The sequence below is a fragment of the Pipra filicauda genome, unplaced genomic scaffold, assembly GCF_003945595.2.
Source record: "Pipra filicauda isolate LSUMZ 115617 unplaced genomic scaffold, ASM394559v2 scaffold69_size3009148_pilon, whole genome shotgun sequence".
Classification (NCBI taxonomy): Eukaryota; Metazoa; Chordata; class Aves; order Passeriformes; family Pipridae; genus Pipra; species Pipra filicauda.
The window spans coordinates 198,600-217,882 of record NW_024104864.1 but is presented as its reverse complement, the minus strand read 5'-3'; the positions used below and the strand labels follow the sequence as shown (position 1 = coordinate 217,882).

At 46.1% G+C, this 19,283-nt stretch overlaps 1 protein-coding gene across 3 annotated transcripts in view; it reads right to left on the bottom strand.

Moving 5' to 3' along the window:
* The window catches only part of VANGL1 (VANGL planar cell polarity protein 1), a 46,824-nt gene that overhangs the window by 6,739 nt on the left and 20,802 nt on the right, over positions 1 to 19,283 (bottom strand). For all 3 annotated transcript variants that reach the window (XM_027730430.2, XM_027730434.2, XM_027730431.2), the window contains exons 5-7: positions 6,416 to 6,549; positions 2,903 to 3,035; positions 705 to 939 (exon numbers count right to left, since the gene is read on the bottom strand). In XM_027730430.2, the coding sequence (XP_027586231.1) occupies positions 705 to 939; positions 2,903 to 3,035; positions 6,416 to 6,549 (502 nt within the window). The remainder of the gene's footprint in view (positions 1 to 704; positions 940 to 2,902; positions 3,036 to 6,415; positions 6,550 to 19,283) is intronic.

The window sequence follows — 19,283 nt, the reverse complement described above, 5'->3', positions numbered from 1 at the left end:
ACCTTCTCTTGCATACCTGGGCAAGGTCCCAGGTGGCTCCCAGAGAGAAGATGATAAGGCCCATCTCTTGACAGCATTTCCGCTCTTAGTATAGTAAGACCTGGGTGAACACCCAGGAGTAATCCTTCCCTAGGACTGTGGGTTGTGGAGAGTGGGATCGTGTGACCCATTTCCCTTATCATTCAATCCCTTCCTGTGTTTGCAAGTCAACAGTCACAATCTGGGCCTGAAGCAGCAAACTGACATTTGACCAAGCAGCCCATGAATTAGAAACACTGTCAGAGAGACAGAGATTTAGGCAGTAATTAGAAGAAGTCCAAAATACAGCAGGGGACAGAAAAACAAACAAAAAATCCTTTTCAGGTTGCCACCTGCATCATGCTGCTACCGTGAGTCTGCTGGGAGAACTTCCCATGACTCAAAGCCACCATCTCAAACACTTCTTCAGTACTCCCTTTGCTGAACTGGATACGAGAACAATTATGTCACAGGTATTTTCAGATAAAGAGAGAGAGAAGATGCTGCAGAGGAAATATTACTTCCCTTTAAGATCTGATGCAACCTACAATGCACTGATCGTATCACAGGTAACAACTATGAAAACATCCAGTCACCTCCCTTGACAACTTTCTGTTCTGTGTGAACACACAGATGTGCCACCCCCTTCTCCCTCCTACCTGCACCAGTGCTAGAGAAAGCATTACCTTTGGTGTCATGTTGTTGGTGATGCAGAAGGACAAGTGTTGTAAGATGCTCTCCATGCTGTGGTACTGTTGCTGGCGGGTGGTGCGAAGGTACTTCTGCAGAGCCCTTGCCATGGACGGGAAGATTGCCTGGGCTGCTTCTCGGGGGTCCATCATTTCTCCTGGAGCTTTCTGCTGTTCCTCTGCCTGGAGGCGTTTGATGTGAGTGAAAGCCTCCTCTACTGCAACCACAAGCCTGCAGAAGGAAAGTCGGCATGGTAAGAGTCATAATGAGAGGTAGGATGGGTCTGTGGATAAGGCAGAGCCTGGGAGTCAGGATTTACAAGCTCCTATTCCCATCTGCCATCGAGTCACTGCCTGCTATCAATTTACATAAAATCTTCTCTACTGACAGTCTGAGGGGTAGACAACAGTTTTTCTTTCCTTGCCTAAGCCATCCAGCAACTGAGGGTCATAAACCAGGATTAAGATTTTAAAAGCCTGAGCATTGCACTTGGTTCTGCCAACACAGCATAAACATCAGCTGCATGACTCAAACAAGACACAGCTGCCTTTGTGTTTAATGTATGTCTTAATACAACAGTTCCAGCACACAGAACTGCAGCACAAAGCTTAGGGAGTCAGGAGGAGACTGGCTATAAACTAGCATGACCCAGGCCACAGACCACTCTGAGACACTGTGCTCACAAGCTGCAGTCTGCTCTTACACCAACCGGGTACAGAACTTGTGCTGCCGAATGACTGCCCTGCACCCTCTACTGAACAGCAAGGGTGAGAACATCCCTCCATCTTCACTTGTAACACTGCAGCTAGAGACATCCCCTACAAACCATTCCTGTGTTGGCACAGGTGAGTAAACACCAAGACCGCACCATAAAAAGGGAACAGATGCCTTACAACACTCGTTACTTCATCCTGGGCTAACTTACAAATGAGGGGCTATGTTGCAGTTAGTGAGGAAAAAATGATAATGGAGGAGTCACCCAATAAAACTCTCTTGCCCCTCCAAAGAGGACTTCTTTCACACTCAGTTTCCACTCGAGTCACCAACGACTGTCCACATTGCTCTCAATATCCAAAGTATCTTAAAGCCAGGGGCAGTTGCCTCACCACGAGCAGAGGTGTAGCATACTGCACTCAGACTATATCTGAGGAACAGCATGAGAAGCCCTGACCCTTGTCCGTTCTTTTTAACTTGACTTAAGGGAGGTGGGGGATGGAAATCACTTTCTAATCTCCTGGCCTGAAACATCTGGTCTGATCTTCTAGTGACTGATGGTTTTCCTCTGACTAAGCAGCTGTTCTAACCAAAGTCGGAAGCAAAGGAGATGTGCCCAAGTTAGGATGCTACACTCCACAGAAAGGAAAGTTTAAGTTCCTTTGGCTCTGAGGCTGGAAGAGAGCCTAAAAGACAGCAGCTATAGAACACAGGTCAGACTGAAGCAGTCAAGGGGGCACATTGTGCCAGCACTTTCCCAATGAAATATAAATTGCCAAAAGAAAACACAAAACAAGCCAGCTCCTTCCAGTTATGACACATTCCTTCCAAACATAGCTCAGTTAAGGGATGCCTGCCTGTAAGCAACTTGCCTCAAACTGTTAGGTATGCTAACTACAGACTGCAATTAGGCTCCAGAGCAAATAGAGACACTGTCTTGGATCACCTCAACAAAGCATCAACTCTGTAGCCTAAGCGTGACTAGCAGAAAATATAACTACATTCCAAAATAAAATGTAACCGCTTCTGGGTCAAGTCTTTCCTCCTGAATTCATTGAAAAGTGCAGTCCAACTGCCTCTTTTATTAGTCTGCAAAGACAAATATTCTCCTCACCCATGAATGGGTGACACCAAGTGCTCCACTGATCCTGTCCCTGGATTACTTGAGCTGACAAGCCTCGGCATGAGCAAAAATAATGGGATTTCCTGCAGCAAGTAACAACAGACTTGTTGAGCACCGGACTGTTCCTTAATCCATGACGTTGCATTAGCTTATCTGCCTTATATACATGAGCTCAGCTTTATGCACGTTCTTCAGATAATTCCAGCTGCAAGCTGTCACCATCCCTTATGCATGTGGGTTTCATAAGCTTCTTCACTGTGACAGACTTAAAGCCCTTAATCACGGGTCAGGGACACCCCGTCAAGCTGGGCAAGCCCCACACGACTAAGTTTTGCAGCACCAAGGGAAGGGCTTTACCTGGCACGGCGCTTCTTCACTCTGCGCTCGTGGTCGGCCTCCTCGTAGTAGAGCTCGTTGTGACTGGAGTCCCTGCGACGGGCCGCGGCTGCGATCATGGCACGGGACTGCCCCGACGCGTTGTTACCTGGGCCTTTGGGGGGCAAGGACGGGCAAAAAGGAGACAGAAAGGCGGTGTTACTGCCACAGGACTGAGGCTGGGACAGACCAGCACCCCACGGCATCTCTCGCAAGTGCTCTGTGGCTCCAGCCTTCCCAGCCAAAATTACGAACCCTTCCCCGGTCCTCAGCAGCTCTGGTAGAAACCCTGCTAGGCAGCACAGGTTTAGAGAGGGGCTCTGGCACGTGGACAAGGGAAGTTAGTTGGGATGAAGGATCTCACGGCACATACACAAAGGCAGAGCAAGGTGAACATGCCGAGGATGCAACTTACCCCCCATTATATACGCTTTCAGTTTGAAGGCAAGGCCAGCTGGAACATACCACATTTCAGCATCAAGACAGTGTGAGAGCACAAAAAGTGAGAAGTTGGAAAAAGGAGAAAGACAAACACAAGAACATAATGAGACATGGAGATGAATAAATTAAAGCCAAATGGCAGACAATTACTCGCAGGGAGGAAGAAAAGGATGCAGGGGAAGTAGAGTCACCTTTAGACAAAGCATAGGGTTTTCCAGAAGGACAGAAGCTGTCAGAGCAGCAATCCTGCATGAGGGTAGGTTGGGGTCTATAAGTGTAGTAGCTTCTCATGGCACTTTGAGCAGCATCTGTCAATGGATCTTCTGCTGCTGTTAGCAGATCCTACGCAACTACAGGAACAGGGAAAACTGCAATCTGCTCTGTAATACCCAGTCAAGTGACAGAGCTGTCTACTATAAGACCTTAACTACGACCCTAAAATACAGTAGTTGGTTCTGCAACTCGCACATGAAGCCCACAGCTTTGGCTGTTTGGGCAGGGAGTGGGAAAAATGTTGCCCCAGAAGAGTTTACAAACCTTTCTATACAGACAGAGGATAGAGTTTGGTCTGCCCAGAGAGAAGCAGTAGTCTAGGACTGCCTCCAAACCACTAAGAGTTGCTTTTATGGCTAACTGCTCTGAAAGCCCACACTCTCAACTGGCAGTGGTTAAGGTCAATCAATTGCACAGACACGTACAAAACTGTTCTGCTCATACAAGGGTAACTCTTAATTTTTTTTCCTAAAAAGCACAAACCAGATTCTAAGACAGAAGCCTGAAGTTCAGCAGTGGGAAAGACAAGCACTCAAACACAAAGCTTCTTAAGAGTCTAAACACTTCAGATGTTGCTTGACAGCCCTGAAATGGAGGATATGACTCAAGGGAGACACTAGCTCCCAAATGTGGGTTAGATCTGTAATTTGCCTCATTGACTATGCCTGACAATGAAAATCCTGGTTTTGAAGGTGTAAGAGAGATTACAGCAAGATGTTTTTCTTTCCTGGTTGCTGCAGTATCAAATACAAAAGCTGTCAACAAATTAGTAATGCTATTAAGGTAGCCTGTCTTTTTTCACAAAGGGTGTAAGAGACTGTCAGGCTGCCAAGGTAAGCTGCAGCCAGAATTACACTGCTTCGCAAAATGGACAGGAATCTTTCTAAGGACATGCCTCTGAGCCTGAGATTGCCATGTGCACAAAGGCAGTGACACTGCACAAGGAACAGCCCAGGCAACCGGCAGTGTCCCACAAGGGAAGGTATGAGTTTCCAGGCCCTGGTAGGCTCACAAGCTTGACACATGGAAAGGCCTGCCAGCCACATCTGCAGCTGGTTTCTGGTTCCTTTTCTTCTAATAAAGTCTCGTGAGCCAGCAGCTCCTAAGGTGCTATCACACTGTCAGACTGGCTAATTTTCCTCTGAGCTTGGGAGCCCCAATGTCCCAGCAGATGCTGCAGGAAAACAGACCCTGCCACCTCCCAGAGAGATACCTCGGTGCAGGAGAAGACGAGCCAGTTAGTTATCAGAGTGGCACATCCCACAGCCAGCCTCACAGGCTCTGGGGTTTGAACGGTGTGCAGACAGCTGTGGGACTGGGAAGCCCTCACCTTCCATACACCAGGCCTCACTGAGAATGAGCAGCTGGAATGAATGATTTCACCTCTGTAGAAATGCAGAGCGAGTCTGTTTACTTCCCCTCTCCAATTCAACTGAATCAAGAACTTCAGGCAGCAAGGGACACATGATGGGCAAGCCTGTCCCTCTCCTTCCCTTGCTTCCCTATTCCTCTGTCAGGATGGGAATATCTCACTTGTAAGGATCTAAACCTTCAATTAATTTTATGGGCTCAGGGGTGCTGCATCAGGTTTGGGGAAGCATTTAGGATGTCTTTGAAACTCACCAAAACCGAAAAAACCCCCAATCAGTCAACCAACCAACCAACCAAAAACAAACCAGAAAAAGAAAAGAGGAAAACCAAAACTAAACACCCCACAGCCATAAGGCACTGAAACGTTGTTGAAAGCAAAACGATCATGTCTCATGTTTTTCCATGTGACAGATATTCTTTGTATTTCAGTCCCCACACCATGCATGCAGAGCCACCTTGCCCAACTAAATCCCTTTAGTTCTTTCTTTCCAGCTCTCAAAGCCTTTCAGTGCTAATGAAATCATGGGCAGTATGTGCCTTACCACATTTTGTCACAGGATTTCAGCCATTCTTCACCATAAAAGCTTCTCTACATAACTTCAGCTCTTCCCAAGGAATGTCACTTTCATAAAGGTTGCTGGGGACACCCTGCTTATCAAGCCTGGTTTTCACTGATAGGGTTTGAGAGTGTCAAATGATTAAGTCCAGTTTTCACTGCTTTGAGCATCCAGATATCCATCCATCCTCCAATAGGCTTCTTTAAAGCCCTGAAGTTTGAAAACGGTTTGTAGAATTGCAAAGCTCAACGGGGATAGTTATCTGTCTCTGAATTTCCATGAACTGCTTAGCATCATGATGATTTGGGAGCATGGCCACGTGTAAGCCAGGTATAGCTAATTTAGTGCTAAGCCTGCAGGCTGACAAGCACTGAGAGCATTGCTTTCATCAGCAGCTGATGCTTAGACCGTTTCCTCTTCCCACATTGGTATCGACTGCCTTCACTTTCCTGAAGGCTTCATGGGGAAACGGAATAATAAGTGACTGGGGAACTCATTTAGGTTAAAAGTTGTGTTTATTGTACTATCACAACTAAGGAGATGACCCAAGGGTGACAAAAAACAGAGGCTGCCTAAGACAAACAGTGAAAAGTGCTTATCAAGCCACATGATAATTAAGCCGGACATAAAATTTGGCCATTTCACCTGGCAAAGACAAAAGCCTTATTGTGGGCTAAACACATCTGTAAAGTCGTCTGGAACTGGCAAACTCAGGACTGTTAGGAAGATTTCCAGCAAGAGACAAGACTTTGGCAAAGCAAAAAGGTGAGAATGTGTGCATAACAAAGCATAAAGCCAACCCAGCCCCTCCCCATCCCACCCATTCTCAGAGACTACATTGCACCTCACCTACCATCAACATTGTAGACTTTCAGGCCAGCCATGTGCTTGGCTGCTCGCGATTTGGAGGCTGTTAACAAGGCTGGGTTGTAGACTGTGAAATCTCTGTAGTAATTTTCCAGAACCACCAGCGCAGCTCGTTGGATGCTAGGGAAAGAACAAAAAACAAAGCAAGACAAAGTACCTCAGATTAAAACAAGCTCTTTTGCTTCCGTAGAATGCTCAAAAAAAGAAAAGAAAGAAGAAATAGTCACATGAGTTGGAACAGGGTTGTCACACCTACAGAACTGTGCAATACACAGAATATTAATTACTCTCTCTAGGACCTGAATTTCATTTGAGATGCAAGATAAATGCCTCTGCCCTCACATTAATAGGCGAATGACAGGAAATTCCTTAAACAAGGGCAGCACATGAAGTGAAGCACTAGGCTGACTGCAGTATGGTAAATTACAGAACTAGAGCTCAGCCCGCCTCGGCAGTACAATCACTGCGCTGCAGAGACCTTGCTCAGAGGCTGAAGATCAGAACACCACAAGGGTTTTGGTGTAGCCGGCCAGCCGAGATGGAGAGACCAGCTCAGGATGGATGCTTTTCCCTTTGAGTCATTTCCAGCCGCACCTCACAGCTCCTCAGATCTCCTCCATCCACTGACTAGAGTGCGATCTCTTCAGCTTTCACAGCAAGATAAGATCGCTGCCTGAGGAGTATGACTGCCAGAGACAGATTACCTCAGTATTGCTCGTTAAATCCCAGGCTAGGGACAAAATAAGGAGCAGTGACACTCCCTCCATCCCTTTGAAGGGATGCCTCCACATAAAACGATGACACATGGAAGCAAAACAAGCACACGCGCCAGCAGCAGGAAAGACTCAACCCAGAGGTATCTTCCTTTGCAATCATTTTGACAACAGAGAGAGAAATGTCTGTAGGCACTGTTACCAACAAATAGGACAGTACTTCAAAACAAGCCAGAGCTATGATGTTTAACACTGCCAATGCACACGTGGGATCCAGGACACAGCTCTCTCCCCGTTGCTCTGGCTCCCTGCCTCAGCGTGGCAACCGACTGGCAGCAGTACTCTCAGCAAATCACCAAGATCACCGATTCAGCCAACTGGAGTTTGCCAAGGACCCACACTTAATATAATTTTTGTGGGTTCAAAATGAAAAGGGAACTGCCAACACATTTGTTGCCAATTAATTTGCTGCCACTTCCCAACAAAGCTTCTCCTAAGGAAAGCAACCGAGTATTCTCACATGTTACAACATAAGAAGAAAACATTACAAGGATGGTAACGTGGGAAAATAAGACACCAACAAATTAAGACCAAAATTCAGTTCTCAGCACTACCACGGTGTGCTCCCAGAGGAGCAATTTAAGTTTTCCTGTTCCTTGTGCTAATATTAAACTTCTGCATCACACCCCAGTAATTTAAACAACCCCCCCCACCATCCTCAATTCTCTGACTGTCCCCTCCCACTGATCAGTGAATTAAGCACTCATGCCAGTCCATTCAAGAGATTCTGAGAAAGAAGAACAAACCCAGACTTGTTCACTGTGTAGCTTCATCAGTCAGTATTATGGTACATGACCACACATTTGATTAGCTCTGTACCTATAAGATGATGAATTTAGTTTTTGAAGCAAATTCCATCTTTAGGACTCTTTGGTAGGGTCTTTTGCATCCAGCTAGGGCATCTTAAAGAAGCTTTACCTTTCAGGTGCCACTCCTTCATATTTCCTCATCTTAGGTTTGGTAGAAGCAACTCCACTTAAGCACTCAGCTGCTGATATGAGATAAAAAGCCACTTAACCAAGGAAACAATTTTCCTTTAATGAAGTAGTAGAAACTGACCCAGTGCCACACACAGAGACGCTAACACAGAACAAAAGGGAAGCTGTTTTATTTCTCCTGGCCATACTTCTGATTTCTACTGTGAATTTGCTGCAGCTTATAAACAAAATTTCATAAAAGAAGTCACGTGGCAGCAGCACACATTCCCCCTTCTGACTGCATTTAAACATGATCAAGTTTTTCCACGTCCGTTTCCCAGGAAGATAAAACTCCATAGACTTTCATCTCAAAACACGATGTTTGAAAAACTGAAAACAAGAAGATAAAACCGAACAGTTATACTCTGCTAATACACTGCACTCATTACAACCAGGATTGGAAGTTCCATCCCAGAAGTAGGAAATATTTGGGAGGTGCTCCACTGACCAGCTAGCTTTATTAGGACAAAACACAATGCATCACAGGAGACAATAATTCATTTTTATACATACACATTTTTCCTGGACCCCACAGACAGTATTATCATCAGGATGCCAGCCTTCCCCACCTAGTATCCCTTCCATCCCCTCATTAAATAACCTACCCCACCAATTCATTGGCACATAAAACAACATCCAAACACAATAACGTTTTATGTTGCAGCAAGCAACCATCATTGCCCAGAAAATTAAAGCCCAGGTACTTGTTGCTGATGTAAATCCAGTATAGGTTCAGTCCCACAGATGAGAAACCCCAATCACACAGAAGCTGTGCTCTCTGGGAAGAGAACTGTAATTAAACATCAGTTTCCAGAATTTCTACCAGCCCATTTCTGTCTCCCATGTAGTCCACCCTAAGTGTGCAGGTTAGAAAGACAGCTATACTGTGACTCTTCAAATCCTGTTACAGAAAAAAAAATTAAAGAGAAGAAACTGCAGACAAGAAAATTAGAAGCATTGCAGTAAGTCACAGTGAGGAGAAGGCTGAATCAGAGCGTTCTGGGCTGTGTTGCTCAATCTCTTCACCCACATCAAGGGGAAGCCTCACCCTGCACAGTGCAGGACAGCCAGCCCTGCCCCACGCAGGCGCTGCAAAGCAACAAGAAGCCCCCGCCCCAAACAGCCACAGCACCCCAAACACGGCAGGAGGGCTCCCCAATGCTCTTGTGCAACACAACACATAAGAAGGAGGGTAACCACGGGCATATAGGCATGCAGAGCAGCCCGGAGGGAGCAAAGTAAAACACTAAGGAAGTCTGCTGTCTCCCAACACAAACTCAGGGCTTTTGGACTTTCCACTGCAGGGCAGATCCACTGCTGCCTTGTGAGCAAAGTGGAGTGGCTGTAGGAAGGCTCCTCTCCATCCACACTCCACCTCTGATGGGAATGGAAACTGGCAGCCTTCCCGAGGCCCACGGAAGCTGTTTCCTTGCAGCACTGTCTCGGGAAGAGTTCAGCACTGTGTCGGTCACTGCATTCATTCACACCGCGCTTCAGCAAACAGGCTTTCCTTGCACTCACATCTTCGAAAGAATGGGGAGGGGCAGGAAGAAAATAAACAGAAAGTTTCGATACTTAATCACTTCCATGGAAAAGGTCAGAGTAAGGATCCTTCTCAGGTCCCGTCAAGAGGACCTGGAAGCCCAATAAATTTCAGGCACTGTAACAAGCTAACAGAACACGGGAAAACCATATCATAGAAATCATCATAGAAAGTCTTGGGTTGGAATGGACCTTAAAGATCATCTAGTTCCAACCCCACCCCACCATGGGCAGAGCACAAAAATCAGGACATAAAAAGCATTTTCATGCAACAGTTCAAATTCAAAGTTTATGACATGAGAAAAAAAATCTCTTGCACAGGTCTACTGGGAACACAGTTTTCCTTGTAGGCAGTATCAGTAAGGCTCTACACACTTTGTTGCTTTGCTTTTTGTGTAGTTGGAGGGTGGGGCTTTTTTATTTATTATTTTTACTCCCTTGAAAAAAGCCATGCCACAGCATGCTGCCAAAAGGGAAAGCAAACAAACAGACCCCACAGAAGCACGGGGTGCCTCAGTGGCATCTGGCAGCGGAGAAATGCAGAGTCCTTCACAAACAGTAATGAATTAACTTTTACAGGGCATCCAAGGAAGCGGAGAAGGGTACTATGTGACACAAAGGCAGCAACTATTTTTTTTTCTCTCGAAAAGCTAAGTCAGGAGGAGTTTTGTGTGAGTACTTGCTACTACAAGAGACTTGAATATTTGAGGTCTTGCCATACGCTGCAACTCAGAGGCCATTTTGACTTTTTATGTGCCTTCTGTGACACAACTACACCAATACTGGAATTGGCTTTTTTTAGAGGATTTACGGGAAAACGAACAAGTGTTATACTGAAGCAAAGCACAAGGGAAGAAGCCTGTTTTAATCAAAATACTAGCTTTGGACACTGCTGGTTTCTAGAAAAAGGGGTTTGAGTTTCCTGAAGTGGTGGGACAGAGTTAGTACAAAACCAAAAAAATCAGGAGAAGAAAAAAAAGATTAAAAATTGAAGCCACACCCCTATGCCCAAAATTGCCACAGGACACACTGAGGTGAAGCCCAGAAGGCTGCAGCACCTGTCACTGACATGGTTTTACCAGCTTTGTACTTTCCTGCTAAGCTAGAAATGTGGCCTGTCATGGTACTATACCAACCATCAGCTAGACATTGCTAATCTTCTAAGGAAGAGGAGTGCCCCATGCTTTTGCAACAGATATATACACACATCCAGAAAGAGCTGAGCTGTTTGCTACCAGAGTATCCTTGCCATGGATGCAAATCTTGCAGCATCAGGGTTTAGAGTGAGCCACACACCTAAAACACACAGGGATAGTCAGAGAGGCTTGATGACTGCTGTGCTAATTGAGGGCTGGGGAAGCCTGGGGTTATTTAATCAAGTGGTTCCCAACACAGACTCCTCTCCTCCAAACAACATATTTTTAACGTTCTTCAAAACAGACACAGCATCAAAACAAGCCAAGGTCTCTGGGCACATAAAATCTATGCCACAGCCAGCTGGGAAGTTTGGCACCTCAAAGAAGAGCCAAGAAAGGATTGCACAAAGCAGCCTTCCACACAGAGCTGGCTTTGCCTTACGAGCTGTCTCCAGTCCAGTCTACAACTGCATCAAGCTTATCTAGTGCAAGAGATGCTGAGCTCTCCTGGAGTGCTGAGCTGCTCATCCACAACACCTCTTACTCCCTAGCAGTGCTGTCAGCTCACACCCAACAGACTTCTGTGCCTTCTCCTACCTTACAATCACATCTCCCTCCTAGAAAATCCCCTTTCCTTCTCATACTCTTTTGCTAGAGCACTGACGCAGAGCTGGGGCTCCAGTGTCTGGACTTTCATGTTTTATTGTTTTTCCAGAGCAAAGTTGCTAGGATTGAAGCCTTAGAAATAAAACTGGAAATAGACAATCGAAGGTCAAAATGCTTCCCACGCCAACATCCCTACTGAGAAGGTATTTCCACCATCCTCTACATAGACTTGCTTCCCTGCTCTGCCTACCATAGTATGGGCAAGGTCAGCACAGGCTGCCCAGACAGATGCCCCCTGGGCAGCACTCCCACACCAGGGGCCCTGAGCTGGTAGAATGAATGGGATTTGGTACTCGCTGTGCTTCCCAAGCAACACCTTGGAGTGAGGCTCCTGAGAGGACCAAGGTCATGCAGAAGCACTATGCAGTGCTGACAGTAGCACCAATGCCTTAGCTACAGTTTTGTCCTCTCTAGTAAACAGAGCCACAGTCAGATCTCAGCAGAGATGCCAAGACAAGGAATTTCTTCGGCAGCTGCGGCCAAACAAGTAGAGCAGAAAAATGCCTTTTGATCGTTGTAACTACAACAGCATTTCAGTTTGGTACACTCAAGAGAACAGGACCGCAGCCCTTAGGAACAGGAAAACCACATTTTCTTGTCAGACAACCACAACTGAAGTCTCCACTTGGCTAAGACAGGCAAGCACAATCCTCACCCTCTCTGGAACAGGCATCAGGACACAGCAAGTTTGTTTTAGATACTTCTGGCATTTGGTGAGGCAGGGAGAAGAATTCACAAGGTCAAGCCTTTATGAGGGAAGGGAAGGAAACCTTGGCATAGTAACAGGTTGTCACTGTGATGGAAGCACATCTGCTGCCCCCAAGGAAGTGAACATCCATCCAGTAATGGCACAGTTTCTATAGAACCAAAACACACACCAGGTTTGTCCCACAGCTTTGCGATGACCAGTCTCCATCTGTTCTCTCTCCTTTTGGCCTTTTTCAAAAACATGAAAATAAAAGAACAGGAATTTAAAGTGCGTCCTCATCTGTCTCCAAGAGTGGACATCTGAACAACTGTCACAAGAATGCTGGAAATTTAAAGAGAGCACCAGCCCAGGTTCTAGCTGTAGATCTCCCCTTTTCTGCCCTGTGCTGTCCAAGACACAGTGCTCTTCAACAGATACCCCATGACAAGTCTCATGTTCTGCAAGACAAAACCCAGAACCAACACACCAGCTGAGTGATACAATAGCTCACTGCTGATGTAGAAGGGATTTCAACATACAAATTTTCTGAATGAGAGGAGGAGAGCAGGATTCATTTTCAGGTTGGGTTTTTTTTGTCTGTTTTCCTCAAAAGCAGCCTAGCCAAAACCCTACAATATGGGGAAAAAGAAAGACTCCAAGTCTACTACTCACATAGTTTTTACATTTGAATCTTTTAATTTGGATGAGAAGATGTATTTTTTTAAAAAAAGAGGATTTTATAGGAGGGTATGACCAAAATTGGGGTTTGGGGGGAAATCAACTCCTTTACATCATACAACCCAAACAAGCTACTTATTTAAGCCTTCCTGAAGAACCCTATAAAAGTATTCCCTGGCCAGTACTAAGATGATGCTGCTACAGAAGTACAGAGCACTAAGTTTTAGCAAGCAGCTATAAAACCCCAGTAAACCCACAGGCACGCTCCCACTGCAATTCTCCTTCGGAGAAACTTCCAAGCCTGATACTTCAGGAAGTTAACTGGTCTTTAGGGTACCAGTACACAGGCTGAATGTTTTCCTGAGTCACCTTTATTGGTATGACTTCAAATTCTGATGAATGCTTTCCCAACAGCCACACTTGCCCTTGCTTCCACTTCCAACAGCTGAAAGTGATAGCTAGTATAACTGACTAGCAAAAAAACCCCAAGACACCACTGGTAACATAAAGGGAGGAGGAAAAGGAGGAGAGCACAATCCTCACTTGAAGAGTGGTCCAAAAGGTCCAATCATATGACTTATCAGGAAAGGGCAGTCGCCGTGTTGAGATCAGATGCTGTGACAGCACCACACTTCTCTTCCTCAGTAAGAGAGTGAACATTTCATTTCACAGTATACAGTACTGAGGGAAGCAAAGATCACAAGGACACTTATTACCTCCAACATCATATTCAACAGATAGAAAATGGAATAAGCTGCAATAGTCTAAGATGAGTTTTAGAAACAATGGAGGTTCTGGAGCACCAGAAGAGTTTCCTATGGAAGGCAAGGGACTCTCTTCTCAAGAAAAGAAAGATTAAAGCCCTTGCTGAGCCTAAGCTTCTTTCCAGGATCGCTGCATACAATTCTAGGATGCCTTATTGCAATGGGTCAGCCTAGGTAACCAGCCTTCCAGCCCCTCATGGAATAGCAAAGGGGAGTTTGTTAACTTGTGGTAGAGGTCCGTTGCACCAGTTGCCTCAGCCCACCCGCTGGGATGGGTATGTGAATCTACAACAAAAGCAGCTTCAGGAGCTGCATCTGAAAGAGCAGCTTGTGAAAGCCTAAACACACGGTGCAACAAACTTCTCCCCCAGAAGGCTGAGGAAGCTGCTGCCAGGAGAACAGGCTCCAAAGCAAACCACCCGCATCCTCTTACACCAAGACCACCTCCCCAGGGGGAACTGTGTGTGTGGGGAGGTATTGCCAAGTACTTACCCACCACACAGATACCTTGCAGAACCACTAAATCCAAATGGTACAGCTCATGTATTAGCCAGTGCACAACAGCAGCTTTCAGGCACTCACAACTTGAGCTGGATTTTAATCAGTTCCTCAGACACCAATAACCACATGCAGATGCCTCAACAGCTCTCAAACTAGAGACACCCACTGCCCTTTGAACACATACAACACATTCAAACAGGCTACCTTCTCATCACACAGAAAGTGAGCACTTGCTACCAGCATCTCATTGCCCCAGGGTCTGCTGTAACACAGACAAGAAAGATGAGAGCAAAGGAGCTGCCTGTGCCTGGCCATGTACCTGCCATGTCCCAGACACTGAACCAAAACAACACCTGGCCAGACATCCACACCTCAAGCCCAACCCACCACCCTCAGGAGCCACTAGTATGTTCAGTCAGACCTGGAGAGCAGCAGCTATTGGATCCACGAGCTAGAACTCAGAAAGGGGCTTTCCAAGTGCACTGCTAGCACAGCAAGCATTTGCCTCCATGACTTGGTTTTGCAAAGTGTCAGGGTACCCTCAAGGGAGCTAGTGAGAATACTAACTTGCTTATTTATAAGAAGAAAGAAAAAAACCAAACAACCAAAATAAAACCACCAACTACTGTCTGCTTACACTAAAGTGAAACCAAAGCTGTGAAAGGTTTCCTTCATCTATTGAGCAAACTGGCAGTTTGGGAACCGGAGCAGTGAGAGCACAAAGTGGACAACTTAAGTGAAAAGATGAGAAGAAGCTGCTGCTGAGCTGTCCCCACAAACCTGCACAGCGTGGGGGACACATGCACACCAGAAAGACACGGGTGTCAGAGCACAGACAAGTTGCTTCCCCAGGAACCTGCGGGTGTTGCATCCAGCTGCCAGCAGTCCAAGAGGATCCACTTGTCTGCTCCCAACTCAATGCAGACCCGTAACCAAACTGAAGGAGTCAGGGACACTTCTGAAGTCAATCTTACGTTTAACATTGCCACAGCTGAGCAGACTATTGAGGCCAAGGAGCCTTGTGGAACAAGATCTGCATGGCTCAAGACAATAATTTAGAGAATCCAGTCTCACAGCTGGAGATAGGACTCTACACCAAGCCCACAGCAATAAGCTGCCATCCATTTGGTACACGTTGTCCAGCTCTGAATCTTCAGAGACATGTCCTGGGGTGCCCAAGACCTATCCTTCATGCTTCAGCCACGGCTGGTCCCTTGTAGATCAGCTGGATAGGGGAGGAGAAGCAAGGACTGGAGGCTCTCCTTTCCCCAAGCTCAGCAGAGGAGCACACTTTTGAAGACAGAGCTCTGCACCACAAAGGAGTGCTCCTGCAGGCTGCTGCAACTCATGGGCACTGCTGCCTTCATGCAGGCAGCAGTATGACTGCTTTCTGTGAAACAGAATCACAGAATCGTTTAGGTTGGAAAAGCCCTCTGATATCACTGAGTCCAACATTTTCACTACCGTGTCAACTAAACCACGGCACTAAATGCCATATCCAGTCGTTTCTTGAACACCTCCAGGGATGGTGACTCCACCACCTTCCTGGGCAGTCCATTCCAATGATTGACAACCCTTTCCACGAAGAAATTCTTCCTGATGTCCAACCTGAATCTTCCCTGACACAGCCTGAAGTTATGTCCCCTCATCCTGTCCCTAGTTGCCTGGGAGAAGAGGCTGACTCCCACCCTTGCTACAACCTCCTTTCAAGTAGTTGTAAAGAAGCAGTTGTAGAAAAACCATCTCTGCCATGAGAGGGTTCCCTCACCCCCATAACACCTCTCCTCTGTCACCACAGACCTTCGTAACTCTTAAGCACCAGAAGGACAGTTAGAAAGACTGCAGAAATTAAGCTGGGCAACATAACCCAGGGAGAAAAATACACACACAAAACTATAAAGCTACATAGATAACAGAGATATAAATTACGAGTTCCATCATTCAGATCCCTATGCAACTAGACAAGATTTCTTTGGGAGGGGTGAGGAAGGATCAGGTTGTTGACAGGATTTTTTTTTTTTTTTGCAGCAGCAGCATTAGTTTAAGAAGTGATGTGGAACTATGATCAAACACTTATGTAATTGAGGGGTATACCGACTATTTCTGAGGGAGGTGCAACCTCTTTCAAAAGTTTCTAGGCATATGAGGTTATACTTAGGATTTAAGGAGTTTCAAACCAGCTGGGGGGACAGGGTGACAACGAGGTGTGCTTTACCCTCTGAACACAGGAGTTAGGAGCAAGACCAAGAGTTTACCCTGCATGCAAGAGTGAGACGGGCACTCGGTGCAGACACAAGGGATGAAATACCAGACACTCTCCAAGCCCTGAGCTGTAGGGAACCCATCAGCTTCCAGTTTGAGCTTGTGCCCTGCTCAAGCACCTAGGAACTCTGCAGAAGTTGGCAATATATGATACCCTGGATTACCATCTCCAGGCTCTGGGAGCAGCATAATCCATGACAGGGTTGCATTTCCTCTTCCCAACATACATGCATGCTATGACTCTGATTAGTCTGAGCCTCAAATAGGAAAAAAAAATATGCAGGAACTGGCAGGTATGGCAAGTTCATAAGAGTCTGCATTTTCAAAAGATAATTTAAAGCCTGTTCATGCATCAAATAAGGCCAGTGTTTAGCCAAAGCATTCTTTAAGCTACATTAATAGTTATGAAGTAACTAAGGGTGGGGCTTTTTCTTACTAGGGTTTTTTTGAGAGGGGGAGAAGGGGTTGGTTGATGGTTTGGGGGTTTTTTAGGTGAAAGCTAAGAAATACAACTTTAATTCCAAGGAAACAAGAGAAAGAAAGTGTTCAAAGCTTCTACAGGCAGCAAAACTTCAGTGCTGTAACAGGACTTTATATCTGGATGCTGCTGCCACAAAACATCAGTATTCAGCCCTTGTTCCCACAGCAGCCTGGTAGGGTGCTCTCTCAGGAAAGAGGACCACCTCTTACTTGACCCCCAGCAGGGGATGGGATTAACTTTGAATGAGGTTGTCATTTGAGTCAATAGAGCAGCTTTAACTTGTTCTAGGATTTCTCTCGAAACACCTCGGAATGTTATTCTCTTGCAAGCCTATGCAGACAGGCCTCAAGAGGCAGCATCAATGTTAGCCACTAACAGTCCTTTGCACATAAAGGAACATCAGCTCCCAAAATACAGCTCAGTTCCCCCTGCACAGATCCCCCAAACCACAGGGCATGCCCCAAAAAGCTCCACCCCAGCAAGCTTTGCACAAGCAAGAGCCACCTCATTTTACAACCAGCACTCAGTAACCCCACAAACAGCACTGAGGCCACAGGGACATGATCTGCTACTCCAATCTGAGATCCAAAACCCAGCCCCAACATGGATGCAGATGAACCTCTACCAGGGCCTCGGGAGCACAAGCCAGAGCCAGCAGCCTGCAGCCCCCAAACCACAGCCAAGGTCCTTAGTGCTGTGCCAGGGGTCTGTTCTGCTGTCAACCAAGGAATAGCTCTGTAGGCTGATGTCCCCACTTGACCTAAACTGTGCAAAGGAAATTTAAGCACAGAAGTTCATTTAACAGAACCATGTGCTGGAGGGGGAATCCAGATATTAGTGAAAATATTGCCTTCAGTTTTGTAGCCATAAATAAACAAACGATAAAAAAATACTTTTTTACTACCACATTGATCCCTGTTAACTCCTCCTTATTCCTTCAGGGTAGGGTCAAGTATTAGCTTCCAGTTTTCTTGGATATTACTTGGTTGTGCTTAGATGAGAACTGTAAATTCACAAGTCCTAGCCCTTTTAACAAAAAGTGAGCCTACTCCTTTCCCCCAAAGGGCACACAGCTCACTTCTTTGCAGAATATTTCATCATTCACCACAAGAAACAGATGTCAAAGGTTGAGGGGGTGGATTTTTTTTTTTTTTTTTTCTTTTTTAGCATTTGAAGATAAAAGTACCTTCATGGCCACAAAATTTGTTCAGCAGCTTAGGGAGACCATCTGTCTCTGTGGGTGGTACACACAGGCACTTTGGAGGGCATGGACAGCAGGGGAACAGAAATTCCATGACAAACCCTTAAAGTGCAGGGTAGGCTGGAGTTCTTGTAGTTCTGGGCAGTGTTGATTTTGAAAGACAAACCAACAAGAAAGGAAATCTCTGCAGATGAACCCAATGGCATTTCCCCTGCACCATCTCTTTCAGAAGGATGAAGCCTAGCAGCTCCTTTCTGGGGAGCAATTAATATCGAACTAGCCAGGTGGATTAATAATTGACAGTGGGTACTTCACTTACAAGTAGGCTTGTAAACTTTTAAAGTATTAAGTATTCCAAAAATGTGAGACCGCTCCAGGGTATAACGATCAGCCTGCACCACTTGCCCTTGCTGCCTGATGCATCTGCAGGAGCACAGATACAACTGGTACCTGGGCTGTGGTCTAGTATACTCAACTCAATGCTCCTCCTCATGAAAAGGAGAGGAGAGGTGCTATGTGCACAAGGGGTGCAGGGGGTGATCAAAGACCAAGATCAAGGAAGGTAGGAGAGAAGGGTAGAAAGATGACAGTGGGCACTTCATTTCTCTGAGCTCTCTCGCCTTTATCAACACGAGGAGCAGCTCCATGTGTAAAGCCATATGTAAAATCTTCTGAAAAGTGCATGCTAAAAGGTAAGAGGCTAGAAAAACATGCTCCTTTCAGAAAAGCAGAGTCCTCCCAGGCTTTGGAGACAGACTTTACCACATCAGAAACTCCCAGACGAGTTGTGCATGTGGTCAGATACATGCACATCCTAGACTTTCCCCTCACCTCTAATGAGGAGTACCTGGCATTCCTGGAGCTTGCTGTTCACTTCTGTCACAAACAAGCACCCTCTTAATGAGGTGTTACTCTGACCCAAGCAATAAGTCTTAGCTGAATTTTGCTGGCAACACACCCCATACACCACCAAACAGACCCTTGTAAAACAGAACAAGGCACCATTGCCATAACTCATCTGGAACATCAAAGGAGACTGCTCCCTACTCAGCAAGGAACAGCACACATTTTTTTCAGAGGCTACTGGAAAATCCCTTCTGCAATTCCAGGTACCCTCATGGCTAGAGCAATCAGATGACCTGCTCTCTGCAGCACTATCCTCCGGAGGCGAGGCAGCAGACACAG